The sequence below is a fragment of the Motacilla alba genome, chromosome 2 (genome assembly GCF_015832195.1).
Source record: "Motacilla alba alba isolate MOTALB_02 chromosome 2, Motacilla_alba_V1.0_pri, whole genome shotgun sequence".
Classification (NCBI taxonomy): domain Eukaryota; kingdom Metazoa; phylum Chordata; class Aves; order Passeriformes; family Motacillidae; genus Motacilla; species Motacilla alba.
This window is the reverse complement of record NC_052017.1, coordinates 7,872,879-7,887,203: the sequence shown is the minus strand read 5'-3', so window position 1 is coordinate 7,887,203 and position 14,325 is coordinate 7,872,879. Positions and strand designations below refer to the sequence as shown.

General features: G+C 38.0%; 1 protein-coding gene across 5 annotated transcripts in view; it reads right to left on the bottom strand.

The window, feature by feature from the left end:
• The window catches only part of RBM33 (RNA binding motif protein 33), a 97,528-nt gene that overhangs the window by 70,793 nt on the left and 12,410 nt on the right, over positions 1-14,325 (bottom strand). For all 5 annotated transcript variants that reach the window (XM_038160279.1, XM_038160288.1, XM_038160306.1 and 2 more), the window contains exons 3-6: positions 10,201-10,249; positions 8,269-8,345; positions 5,455-5,755; positions 4,259-4,369 (exon numbers count right to left, since the gene is read on the bottom strand). In XM_038160279.1, the coding sequence (XP_038016207.1) occupies positions 4,259-4,369; positions 5,455-5,755; positions 8,269-8,345; positions 10,201-10,249 (538 nt within the window). The remainder of the gene's footprint in view (positions 1-4,258; positions 4,370-5,454; positions 5,756-8,268; positions 8,346-10,200; positions 10,250-14,325) is intronic.

Sequence of the window (14,325 nt, the reverse complement as noted above, 5' to 3'; positions counted from 1 at the left end):
ATAAATGATCTGTATACTTCGTTACAGAACTTTAATGGGCTACTGATCCCAAGTTGTGTTTTATCCATTCCAGACAAACTTTTAAGCACTCCATTTCCTGACCTCACAAAACTGCTTGAAGATACACAGCGAAGAGAACAGTCAAATTTTACAAAAGGCTTTAAGGCTTTCGTGTTACAAATATATTTATTTTGGTATAACAACTTTATCATATTAAAAAAGCAGGTAAAGACAACAGGGAAAGCAGGAGAAAAAAACCACATTCAAGACTGAAAGGAATCCAAACCTCAAAAGCAAACCTAAACTGAGCACAAATGGTCTAATTAACATATCCACATATAATCAAAACACCTTTGAGAGCAAGCATTTGATAGTCGTGAACAGAGGAGGGATGTTAGCAAGGAAAGAGATGCTAACATGGTCTAATGAAAACAAACAACACCGAGAGAAAGACAGGGTTGGCATTTTACTTGAAAAGAGGGACTCCCAAAAGAGCAAAGAGTAGCAATATCTCTATTATATCTGTTTTCATAAATATCACAAACCCCATAATTCTACTGTCTCACCACTTCTTTTCAGAAACTTTTCCTTCAGGATCAGGATTTTGAAGTCAGAACTGGAGCAGCTGTTTTGCAAAACATGCTTACTCTACACTGAGCCTCCGGCTTACTCTAAAGCACAAGGCCCACACACATCCAGGGCCCTTGAAAGCTACATTGGAATTCTGGTTTTTATTAATCAAAGACTGGTCCCAGTCATGTAGTCTCATCTGTGAGTGCTAAACTTAACCATGCAAGGCTCTATGTGTAGCTTAAACTTCCGAATCAGGACTAGAAAGGGTAATGAAGTCTACACAGTCCTGAAAATATCTGCTATGTTTTAATAAAATGCTATTTTAAAAATCCTGAAACTCTGTTGCATTTTGGCAATTATTCATTATGGAAAAAAAAAGAATTTATTCTAAGAAGAAAACATCCCAGACTCATAAGACAACTACTTACCTACAGAACAATAAAAAAAAAATCCAAAGTCTCTAGACTAAAAATCCAAACTTTTCTAGACTAGCATTATTCTACTCTTACCCATTTACAATTCTGAAGTCTTGGTCTGACTCACTTTATTCATCAGTATAATGCTCACGCCACCCATTAACCAGCAACAGCCATACAAGCCTTAAATATCAAAGACAAAAAAAATATCAAAGGAGCCAATGAAAAAGCAGGCACCAAGGCAAGGCAGTGCTGGAGAATGGTAACTGACCCATGTACAAATTTGATTACATCTTTTATTGAGGGATTTATGCAATGGAGACACAAACATGTCGGACAGCCCACCTATATGTTCTCTCCACACCACTCCAGAAAAGGCTGGCTGAGCAGGGTAGGAGCACACACCCTTCCCCTGCAGTTTGTTCTGCAGTTGTAAAGTGCAAGATTCCTACATGATCTTTTCCATCTTCCAGCTGAACAGAAGCAGCTGTTTTGCCAAGATTACAGCATGAATGGATTCTATGTTTCAAAAAGACAATTCTAAGCCATACTATTACTTATAGGATTGGCTTTAATACCTGCTAATCATGAATATCTCTGCATAGATATTAACTGTCCTTGAATGGCCACTTGAGGTCACTGGACTGGACTCACCAGCCCAGGCTTCCCAAAGGGAGCTTTACATTTCCCACTATGACACCTTGCACAAAGCTAACACAGAGCTTTGCTGACCCTTACATAGAAACAGAATGACCTTTCTTCTGCCACGAGGCCAGAGGCTCCTGCCATCCTCATTCAATAACTATGGCCTAAATCCCAGGGACTGAGCAGGACTCCTCACACTGGGTTGTGATTTGCTGTGGAGAAGGGCTGAGTGCTCTTGCCCTGAGCAGCTTACAGGCAGCTGCAGGGATGGTAACAGACACAGCCCAAGGGATGCTGCAGAAACACTGACAGCATGATCCTCCCAAAATGTTCAGAAGAACTCTGTGCCATACATTCATAAGATGTGCAAAACAAACTAAATTAAAGGTGAAACAAAGAACTTCTACTAACAAGCCGTAAAAAAAAGGAAGTGGAGGCATTTCCTACAGGTTAACACTGAAGAAGATGCAATTGTTCAATCCTAGGGGATCAAGAAACAGCAGGGCAGAAAAGAGGATATTGTACCTATTTTCCAAGGGCACCTCGATTCCACGGATGAAAAATGGAACAAAAAAACAAACCTAAGTGCCTTAAAATATGTTATAAAATTGGCTGTTTTGATTTGCACTCTTTTCACCACTTTCCTCCAGGATGGCAGGTAGTGTTTTCAAACTTTAACAACAAAACTAAAGTACAGAAGTTTTGGCTAAACACAGAAGGAACAAATCAGACAGACACATTGGCCTTTTCTTCCCAAGCCTTTATTCTATCAAAAGAAAAGTAGTATGCAGCACTTCTTCATGAAATGCTTTCTTGATTAAAGTACTCTTCACTGCATGTCATCAATGTTTTGAATGAAACAAATTTAATTCTGAATGAGACAAATTTAGACAATGTGATTATTAGAGAATTCTCACTCAGGAGTTCATGCTCCCAAAATGAAGCTGTGCTTTTTTACAGCAATGAGTTTAGAATTGAGCCCCAGCTACGCATTTAATTTTACAGGATGTGCATTGCGTCCATCATCTCAGACTGTGGCTGCAGATACCACAAATGCATCAGTTCACCTCCAAAACACCAAAACAAAAGTGTGTATCATCAATCCAGTGAAGGAATAAAAAGTGTTCAAGGATTTCACAGCTCTTTTGAAGGGCAGGTTTAACACTTGGGAAGTAGGAAATTAGTGACATCAATGTGTATTTGGTACAAGATGCTACGCTTGCAGCAGTGGAGGCTGAAGGATGCAGGTGGTCCCTTTCAATGCAAATCTCCACCTCCCAAAAATGTTGTTTTACCAGGATAGGTTTGATACTACTGGAGCATCACAGCACACCCAGTTGTGAGAACTTCACACAGTAATGCTGCTGTGTCTTTGAGGAATTAATTTCCTGATGAGTTAAAGCTCCAAAGAGGAAATACGCTCTGACTACACTTCTCAGCAGGTAATCCATTCAATCCTATTTAATTAAGAACTGGAATAAAAGTAATATTAAAGCAGATTCCTGGTGGGGAAAGGAAAAAAATACTACATCAAAAACTTGCTGCAAATTAAAAATGGTTGTGATACTCTTGCCTAATAACAAAAGGAAAAACCTTGCAACACAGTTGAAGATAAAAAAGGCAATTCTTTTATGAAACCTTGCAGGTGCACAAAATATGACATTGCACATGCATGATACAGGATTTCTAGAATTTTTATAAGGTCAATTAATCAGTTTATCCAGCCAGTGCATCCAATAGGAAATCAGTTATGTCAGTAACCCAGCCCTGGCTCAGTTGGTCAAGGGGCTTCTTTCCCTTTTTTCTTGTTATCTCTCTTAGGTTTTGGTAGAACATAAGCTGTCCTTGTCAGGAATTCTCAAGAATAAAGAGAATTTCAAGAATGTAGAGTAAAGGTTTGTTAAACTTTGTGAGAGGGCAGGAAAAATACTAGAAGCTACACAAATATGTATTAAAAATGTACAAGGCTGTAGATATATGAAAAATATATAAAAAGCTAAAAAACCTTTAGGCATCACTACCAGGCTATAATTAGTGAATGCATACTTGGCAGACTTTAGCATAAGCTTTCTTATTGCAAATGAAGGAACTCGTCCATTTTCCTCACTGAAGAAGATAAATCTCACAGGAATTTCAGTCTCAACACAACGTTCAAAATAACCATCTTTTGCCTGTCTAAAATACCAAACCTTCCATGCTGACACTCCTCCTCAAAGGGTGATACCCAAGAACTGTGTGTGCATCCCAACAGTACCAATGACCCATCTGGAAAGGGAAGCACCATAGCTCTTGGAGATTGAACAGACTGTGCAGTATTACTGTCGTTTCCTACCCAAATGAACCCCAGACATTTCTAATGTTGAAGCCAAAACTACATAAGCACATTTTGGGCTTTCCCTTATGATTCTAATCTCAAGAGGGAGAGAGGATCTGATGTATTTGACAGTACAGATGCTATCACAACCTACTTTATACACAGACTACTACCACCAACAATTCAACACTGGCAAAGCCGCATCAATTCTTCCCCAGCACAATTCTACGTATAATTCTATGTACAAATCTACAAAATCAAATTCTTACAGAACTAGTTATTTTAAGTTTCCATTAAATTCATGACATACCTCTTCTGATTCATTAGCTATTGCCTGGGACTCTCCCAGCTCCTCATCAGCTGCATACTCTCCTTGTTCTTCCATTGCTTGCTCATTATATGATTGCATGTAATCTTCATCCTAAAGCAGTAAACAGGAAGGTGAAAAGACACAAGGCTAAGAATAGGTGGGGTCTGACTACATTGCTGCAGCTTCCAGAGAGGAAAGAAGTATTGCATCTCTGGGAACAGCCAACTGTAAGTGATATGGCACACATACAGCATAATTAGCAGGGCTTTTAACTAGACAGTGATTTCAATATTATCAAAACCAAAACAGTTTCCATTCATATCCCAGCAATGTCATCATAAAGATCCCATTTAATATTGTTTGTCCCAACTACTTCTATACATCTGCATCCACGGATTACAAATTCATGTAGCAAACACTGCAGGACTTTCTGGCTGTAGCACATATACATTAACATCAGATTTCACTCCATCAAATATAAACATTCTTAAAGCATTCTGCAAGGGCTTACATATGAGTGGGTTCAACTCTGAAAAATTATGAACATAAAACAAAAGCAAAATCTTGCTTAAGTTTGCTTGCATTTTCAAACACCTCACTGATCACATACAGTTTTAATTAAGATTAAATCATTTCATTAACAATTAAAGTCAATGCATGTTCTCTAATATGCTGCTTAAATTATATTGAATTATGCAGGTGACATTTTCTGAACTAACCTCCAATCTCTTTATTCAGGTTAAGACAGCTCTCAGTTACAAAAAGGATGAACAAGCAGGACATCAATCACTTTGGGATATTAGCACCTTAAAGATGTCTTTAGCAGGTCAATAATCTTTTCACCTTGGAAGGACTTTATCAGATCTTGTCTAAAGCCTGGATAAAAGCTTTTGCATTAAGTACTTCTAACAATTGGCAGTGTATCTCCACCACACAAAGCAGTTTTCTTCCTTAAGGATACAACCCTCAAGGTCATGATTCTCAACTGCTTTCCAGCATGACAAAGGAGCATTACCTACCGCCAAACAAGCTGTCAACACAAACTTTGTCACAGCCTAGATAAAGAAACTGGCAGACAGTGATAATAGGTCTAATTTCCCCTCCTCCCCAGGGAGGTAAACAGATTTTAAATCAGCCTAAAACCCTATGCACGTGAAGCAATGTTATCTTTGAAGATACAATAGAAGGAAACTCACTGGAAATTCATCTAGGGGTTCATTGATTTCAAGGTCTAGCACTTCATCTTCTTCTCCAGGCTCTTCCCCATATTCTATCTGGTCTTCTGTCAGTTCAGGATCATTGCCTTCATAATGTCCTTCCTCTGCATACTCTGAGGCATATTCTTCAGGTGCTTCAGATTTGTCATAACCAATTTCATCTTCCCCTTGGTCATACTCAGACTCATGTTCCAGCGAGGGATCGTTGATGGACTCGGAGAGCTCGTACGACGTCAGGATGCCAGATGTGGCATTGAGGCTCACTGTGACACCTGGAGAGCTGTGGGATAGGGGGACAATTCAGAGGCGTAAGTCTAACCGGCAACTACTCACAAAGATTCAGCAAAACAAAGCCAACAAACATAAAATCTCCAAGTTGGTGGATAGAATTATACCCCATATACTATTTGACTCCATGCCATGTTCTCATAATGCATACTAAAATGCAGCTTATCACCAGCTGCAGGCTATTTGACCAGGGGAATCAAACCAACCAGATGGTTTAGCAGGTCAAACTGGCAAAAGTCCTGCTTGGTAACCAAAGCAGACCAGATTCAATTTTAATTCCAAGACTAACAAAAAAAAATACACAAAATTACTATAACTGCATCTGTTTTCCCAATCTCTCAGAATACACCAGCATAATACTTTTTACTAAATGTATTAACACTGTTCATTCTTGATTATCTTGAATTCAAACTTGCATTTTTATGATCGACTTAATGTTCTACTTAATATAAAACAAATAGTCAAGAACTGTAATGTAAATGATTAAGACATTCTTAACTAACACAGACACTGAAAAAAAAAATCAATACAAAAACTGGCAAGTTTATAATCAGCAGGCAGGCAAGCAAAGCTCAGGGTTTACTGTTTAAAAAAAACAGTGCCATCAACACAAAAAAAGCAACTAACCAATAGCAGACTAGTTCTTGATTTGAGAGTTCTGTGTATAAGGAACACAAGGAATTTTTTTTTTAAATAACATTCCTATTATTCTCCATTTTCCTAAGTTTGGGGGAACAAGACCCAGGCAGCTTTGAGCTATTTGCATCTCCAAGAGAGAAAAGATTTAACACAGAAGTGAAGACATTATGCAGGATTATCATTATCCTCCCAACTACAGAAACATGACGTTGACTGGAAACATAAGGGGAAGGGAAAGGCTCTCTCTGGCAAGAAAACTGCAAAAAAATGCAGAACTTGTCTACAGAAACCTGCTCCCAGTGAGCAATATTATCACATTTGAGATGTTATATCACCACTGTGTTTGGTCACACAGCCATTCCTGCTACCCAGGGGTCTCAGGAAGGACATACAGCAAAAGAACAGCCAAGAACTGTAACTGGGATTCCCCTTCTTGAAGGGAACAGCCCCACCCTCACTCTTGCAGGGAGGAAAACGGCATCCAATGAAGAGACTGATGGTGGAGCATTTTATCACATCCTCAACAGTCCAACATAAGGACAGGAGTCCTTATCCTAACTACAGCTAATACAGGAGATCTCAGAGATGGAGCTACACCTATGTATGTTATACATAGGTGTACATACACATTTATAGCCCTTCAGACGACATGCCCTGCACAGCGTGCAATAAAGGAAAGCTGGAAAAACAGGCCAGTAAAAGCAGCAATGGCACTGCATCACTTTGGCATTACAAGCATCTTCTTTCCTACTTCACTCCAGCTTGAAAAGTAAAAACAACAAGACACTCATTTTGACTTGTAACGCCCATAATTCAGCTGAGAAACTGCATTACCACCAGGTATTCACAGGGCAGGATCCTCAGTAAACTCCCGTGGAAATATCTGCTCCAGCCTATTAAGTCCGTTCAAAATTTTCTGCTATGTAATTGTGCACAAATATTAAAGTCACAAATTCCTCTCCTCAGAGTCTTAGGAGGTAAGATAGATTTTTAAAAGAAAGATGGCAGAAAAGGACTATATAGGAGTGATGCCTTTCCCTTGGTCCTAAAAATTAAGAGCCAGACACAGTTAAGGGATAAAGGGTTTTTACCTTGATATTTAATAAGGATCCTTATGGTGCACCACTTCACCAAGGTGGAATGTACCAAAATGCACACAACACACAATAGATCCCATACACAAGTTTTAGACCTCACAAATTAGCATATCTAACAAGGATGCCCCAATGAGAGGCTTGAATGAATAGTGTGATATCTTCCCATGCCAAGGAATTCCCCCCAGCTCGGCCAAATCTCCAATTTACGGGATGGATTCTAGAGAGGACCTTGGCTTCCCAAGATAGTGTAGGGCTTTCCAGCCTCCTGGTGGATGAGGCCTTTAGGATGTTTGGTCTCCTGGCCTAACAGAATACTAGGACTATGATAAATTATCAGACTTAAGGAACTACAAGGATGCATGCTAAGAGTACTGAGGATACATAAAAGTGATATGATGTAGAAAAGAAAAGGCAAAAAATCATCTGCATCAGGAGAAGGAAGCTTACCACAGTAAGCAATACTGAAGCAGTAAAGAAAGCTCTGTAAGTGCTTATAATTAATTCTATATGCACAGCAGATGACACTATTTCTTTTTATAAACTTTTCAGAGATTTGAATAAATTTATTATATCAAAATTAACAAGAAATAATTTTGCTGAAATGTTAACAATGCTACTGAGTACATTATATATACATCACTAAGTAGCTGGCTAGGTAAAAAGCAAAACTATTTTAAATATATACCAATAACTTTAGTTTAGTAGTTATTACTAATAGGAGTCATTCACAGCTTTGAGTTATCCAAAATAAGATTCAAAAAAGAAATACCGAAATTCTTGTTCCTCTTCATTGTCACTTTGCAGAAGATCATCATTCAGCTCTTCATCTGACAAGTCTGACTGATTCTAGGTTTCAAAAAAAGTCAATCATCAACACAAAAGATATAAACTTTCAGCTAAGTACTGAAGGCTAAATATTTTTCATTAAGAATACATCCCAAATTAAGACCATATCTTCAAAGAAATTACCTAATTCAATGAGAAAAAACAACACAAGAACACAAATCTTAAAATACATCTTTGACAATGCTAAGGAAATTTACAGAACTCAAATTTGCCTATCAACACTCCTTTTTCATTGATGCATTCTCAAATACAGCCAAAGATGACACCTCACTTAAGACAGGCTAGGAAGGAAGAAAGGTTAGCTCTTGTACACAGGCTTGTGACCTTGATGCATTAGACAAGTCAAGAAAACACATGAATTGCAATTTCTAGAGAGAAGAGATAGGAGACTGGAGGAAAGGCTGTGATAAAGAAAACTGAAAAATCATTATTACTTTGTAAGAGAAGAAAAAAACATAAGAAAATACTGTGTCACCTCCTAATTTGTCTGTCAAATTAAGCAATTTCCAGTTGTTTCTTCTTTTTTTTTTTTTTAATAATTACCCCCTAGGGAGAGATAACTGCAGTTCTGCTGAGCAACATTTCCAACCTCTAATGTAACAGGGCCAGAAAGGTTACACAAAGATAGATTTATCTCAAAGTACTGGGATGAGATTAGGTAGAGGGAAGTTTAGCCTAAATAACTCAGGGAAAACTTTCTGAGAAATCCATTATTACCCCATCACATGAGTCCACACCCACAGATACTGCTCTGTAACATGGCAAATGAAAAAGAAGAATAGAAAAAACACAAAAAAACATAATACACTGGAGAATCAAGTACTGGTTAGTATTCATATACATAATTTTTAAAGATAAGTAAGTAGCTTTATCACCTCCATTCAATGTTAACTGCTTCTGGTTTTGGTAACTGTGTAACAAACACCTGCAATCATTATCCTCCTGGAATTTTATTCTCTTTAAACCAGCACATGAGAATAAGAAACTTTCTATCTTGAATAGGAAATGCTTAGATAAGCTAAAACAATTTCAAGAAGCTAACTTCCAACACTTAAAAGATGGTTATAAAAAACTACAACAAAAAAACCTCAACTTTTAATAGTGCTAGGTTTCTTAACAATCTGTTGATCTCCAGCTAAAACTTCAAAAACTACTTTCAAAATTAGTTCATTTAGAAGATAAAATATACAAAGAGGTGATCTGTCAATTTGATTTCTCAAACATCAGTCCTGTCTTCTCCTACTGATACCTGGCAAGTCCAAAGATGCATTTAGCTGCTTTCACAGAGTTCAATCCTTGAAATAGGTACCAGCAGGAAGAGTCTATCACAGACGTGGGGAAACTTGTTTATGTTCCCCAGTTTTAGCTGCTGCCATATTTTTCCCCTCACTTTAAAACAGAAAATCCTCTGCTCACTCATCAGACAACGAGGTAGTAGATTGTGCACACTGAGTGTGAACTTTCAAAGACAACAATGATTGCTTTTTTTATTTCCTCTCTGGTAAATACTGCTGGTATTTTGACAAGTGATTTTTAATAGCCAGGAAACTGGCACTTGGATTAAATTCTCTATCATGCTAATCAGCATTCAGGAGAACTAACTGGATTGAAAACAAATTTTTTTCTTTAAGTTTTATTTTAAAAAGCCATACTTGGAGGTACTTCACAAAAGGAAACAAAGCCCTGGGTGCTCTGGGATGCTCTGGCAGTAAGGCAGACCTCAGGTACCTGTGGCTCTGCTTTGGGGAGGTGACTGTAAAATACATGAAGTCAAACCAAACACCTGAACTGCCTAAGCTGAACAACATTCACATTTTAATATCTGCAACAATTCACTTCAATGCACATCTCTTACCTTTTTTCCAGTTAGCAAATCCTCTCCAAGCAAGTCATCATCAAGTTCACTGTAAAACAGTAACAAATTCAAGAAGCTGAACTTTACAAAACAAAACCAAAAAACCTTACAGGGCATATGCCTTAAACTGCCTCAAGGAGAACTGCTGCCAAGCCAGCACAGAGCCCATTTTAGCAAAGCATTCAGGGAATAAAAGGTTTTTACTTTTCAGTGAAACAACAAATCATACCTATTAAGTAAGTCTGCTACTGCACAGTCATTTCATTTCTATATGCTCTCCCTTCCATATCCCCTCAACTAAACACAACATAGGAACCTAGCCAAGCACAGCCAGCCAAAACACAGCCATCCTAGATCCTTCACTCCAAGGCCATTTGGATACATTGTCCAAATTCCAAAATGCAGTTTTCCAGCTCCCCAGGGAGGACATGAGACAGCAATGTCCTGTGGGCAAGACACAGTCTCCAGGTCCCCATGTGGCCCAAGGGGCACCTCAACAAGGAGCTGGGAGGCTGGGAAGCTGGCTGGCTTGGAAGCCTGGACCTGTCCTGAGGGTCAGGCTTAAGCCTTGATCTTTTATAAATACTTTATTTCCTCCTCCTCAAGTTGAGGGTAAGGTCAAACACACATTTGTAGGGTTACAAAACCAAATGCATGTTTCATCAGTTCTGTATTTGTGCCCCAGAATTCAGGAAGCACAGAAATATTGGCTTACAACACTTCTGCCACCACAGTGCAACTGCCCCATAAATACAATTCAGTGCAAGGAACTACATCCAAGCTGAGCTAAACTTCAGAAAAACTGCTTAATTTCATTCTTCCTTCCTTAATTTCATTCATCCTTCAGTGAAAGAATTATCTAGTGAGATGACCAGATTCCCTTTCAAAAATAAACACTTGTTACATGTATTAGAATATGCATATCAATACTAAAATGAGATGCCAGTGATTTGAAATACGAGCTGTACTTTCAGAGGAGACCATTTCTACCTGCACACCTTAAAAAAACAGAGACACAAAAACCACCATGCTTTAGGTACTACATAAAAACCAAATCATCCCAAGTGAGAACAGCCTATATGAACTGAAAAGGAATTTGTGTAAGGACTACATGGCAAACACTTGAAAATGGGGAGACAATCCCAAAATGTAAATCAGTTGGTTTTCAGATGGATCAATCTCTCTCAGAGCAAATTACTGTACAGATAACATAGGAGGGAAGGGAGAGTGAGGGTTGTAAAAATCTTGTGGGCTAGGAAAGAACAAATGACACACCAAGTAAGCCCAAAATAGGACATTATCATCAGCATTCAGAATTTATCCACTGTTACTGATCACAAATAGTTCCAGGAATGACTGAACATTAACAAATAGCAATTGTTTTGTGCTAAATGTAATATTAAACAAAAACTGGGAGATAAGACATATCACACATTCCAAAGAGCAAATTGACTACAATTTCAGCCTTTTATTTCAGAGACAGGAGACTCTATGGAACAGAAATGGCTGCAGAAGAATTTCCTACTTCAATTTTGTCTCTTAAAAAAAAAACCACCACCACTAATCTGTCCAACTGTCAGTTATCTGACAAATGCACCAAAATATTTGAAAATATTTCCAGCACTATGGCCCACCACTGACAGATTTTAACAAAGCTGCACTAGAGGAATTCCAAGAGATGGCAAGAGCATATGTCGCAGCAGCATTCAAAGATAAAAGCCATGTTTGGTAGCAAGAAATTCAGATGAAAGAAAGGAATGCAAAAGAAAGTGAAAGATTAATTTCATTATCTAAACATACCTAGGCCTATTTACCACATTATTAAAAAGCATCCTTGATATGATTGTTCCGGAAAAAAACTAACATTTGATATCTAGAATTACCTGCAAACATATTCTAGATTTTCAGAAACTCTCACCTATTGCTTGACAGTCAAAAAAATTAACACTAGGATATAAATGAAGTTTGTATCAGAAGCAAAAGGTAGTTCAGGGTGCCCTTCAAAACCTAATAAAATGTTCAACATCATTCAGTATTTTCATTGATAAATTAGAAGAAAAATGACCATGAGTAACTTTTTGAGTAAACAAAGTAACAGTGAAAAACCTGCACAGTAAAGGGGAACTGTCTCAAGCTCCTTTATAAATAGCCAAATCTCAAGCTGTCCATGGAAAAAAGAGGGACCACAAGGACTAAACCTGACCATTAATAAACAAAGCAAACAAACAAAAGAACCACCAAGAAAACAAACAGAAAACCCTCTGACATTAACAGATCTTAGGCTAGCTGAGAGAAACAGACAAAAATGAATGAATGGTTGCAATTTGGTATCACACAAATCCACATAAAATAAACTGGAACAAAAGTACACACCTGTGCTAGTTCCAAAGGCATCTCACCCATGCTGTCATCAAGACACAAAAGTCTTTCCAAAACCACAATACTAGGAAATTTTTGGTTAACATAATTTTGAGTTTGCTGCTCTCACAAGAAAGAGACAGATTTTCCTCCCTTTCTTCAAGTCCCAATACCCAGCATAAATAAATTTAGCCTTCTCAAATAAGAAAAAAATAAAAAAACAACAACAAACAAAACAAAAGCAGACAAAAAGTGCAAAATTTTCAGCCAGCATAGAGAAATCATTAATCCCAAAGAAGGGTCTGAACAAGTGAATTTTAGCAAAAACCAGCTACTAAATCTGCTCTGACAGCACCAGAAATGCAGGTTTTTCCCAAACCCAAGCTTTGGGCTACTTAATGAGATAAATGTACAAATTAATGTGATAAAGACGTCAGACTGGCCCTTTTAAGTCTCCAATTTCATGAGCATGCCTCATTAAACATGAGCAGTAGCAAGGACATGAATGTTTCAGGAAAAGAACTTGGAAAAAATGGGGAAAATTTTAAAAGAACAATGTTACATTTGTACTCCCAAAAACTGGGGCCTTCCAGCTCTCAGTTAACACCCTTCAGGGTTTGAGAAAGGACAGAGAACTGAAAATTCAACATTTAATTATACTACTAATAAGTATATTACTTCTATATTCAAATTTTTATTATTTATTTTAATTATTTAAATGACTCAGGGATGGGACTCAGTCAAGCAACAGTAGGAGCTGATGGTTGATGAGGATGTGTGACTTTCAGAACTCCTTCATCTCCCCCTCCCAAATGATGCTTCAGTTGAAAACAACACATGAAGGATTAAAACACCAAGATTACTGTGTTCATCCAGCCTTTTTTCCATCTTGGAGAAACTATGTCCTACAATGAATTAGGCCAGCAGGTAAAACCCCCAAGCAATTACAGTAGGCAATATATCCATGTACAGCATTTCTAATTACAAAGACAACCACAGAATTCAACACCTACAAAGAGAGCTTTGCAATTCGAAGAGAATAATATTAACCAAAAAATATGACAACACATGCAAATATTTTATTAGATAGTAAAATATAATTTCTGAAATGATCAGCATGATGAAACTTTAAAATCTTCTGCTCTGCAAGTGAAACCACTTCCCTCACAATTTCACTACTGAATTTTTGATCATCTCTCCTTAATTAGATACAGCTAATAATAAACACATAAATTAAAACTTTTTTCTAAAACTAAATCCTTGTATATTTCAAAATCTCAGCTCAGTGAAAATACTCTAAAACTACTGTCAAGCCCTATTAAAACCAGCTTTGTACAAGCAGTTTACCACTGGGCAAAAGCTTCCAACTTCTGATGCAACTGCTGCTTGACTCTTTCAAATCTTATCAAGTGATGAGGAGGGCAGCTACAACCAAATGTGACCAGTCAGCAGCTAAGAGCCCACCCTTTTATGCACCAAAGGCCAAAAGTTCAGAAAATATTCTAATACAAAACATTCGGCCTGCAATACTGATTTTAAGGTTTATGAACAGCCAATCCTGGGTACAGGAGGCAGCCCAGGAGAGACCCAGCCCGAGCAAGTTATTTTAACTACACTCTCAAAGCAGAGCAGCTCCTTGGTGCCCCTGAGCATCCAACCCTGACAGAGAGCAGACACTGCTCACCAGCAAACAGCAGAACACCCTGGATATACCAGAGCTACTGCCCAAATTCCTCAGTCACATACTCGCCTCCTGCAGCAATGAAC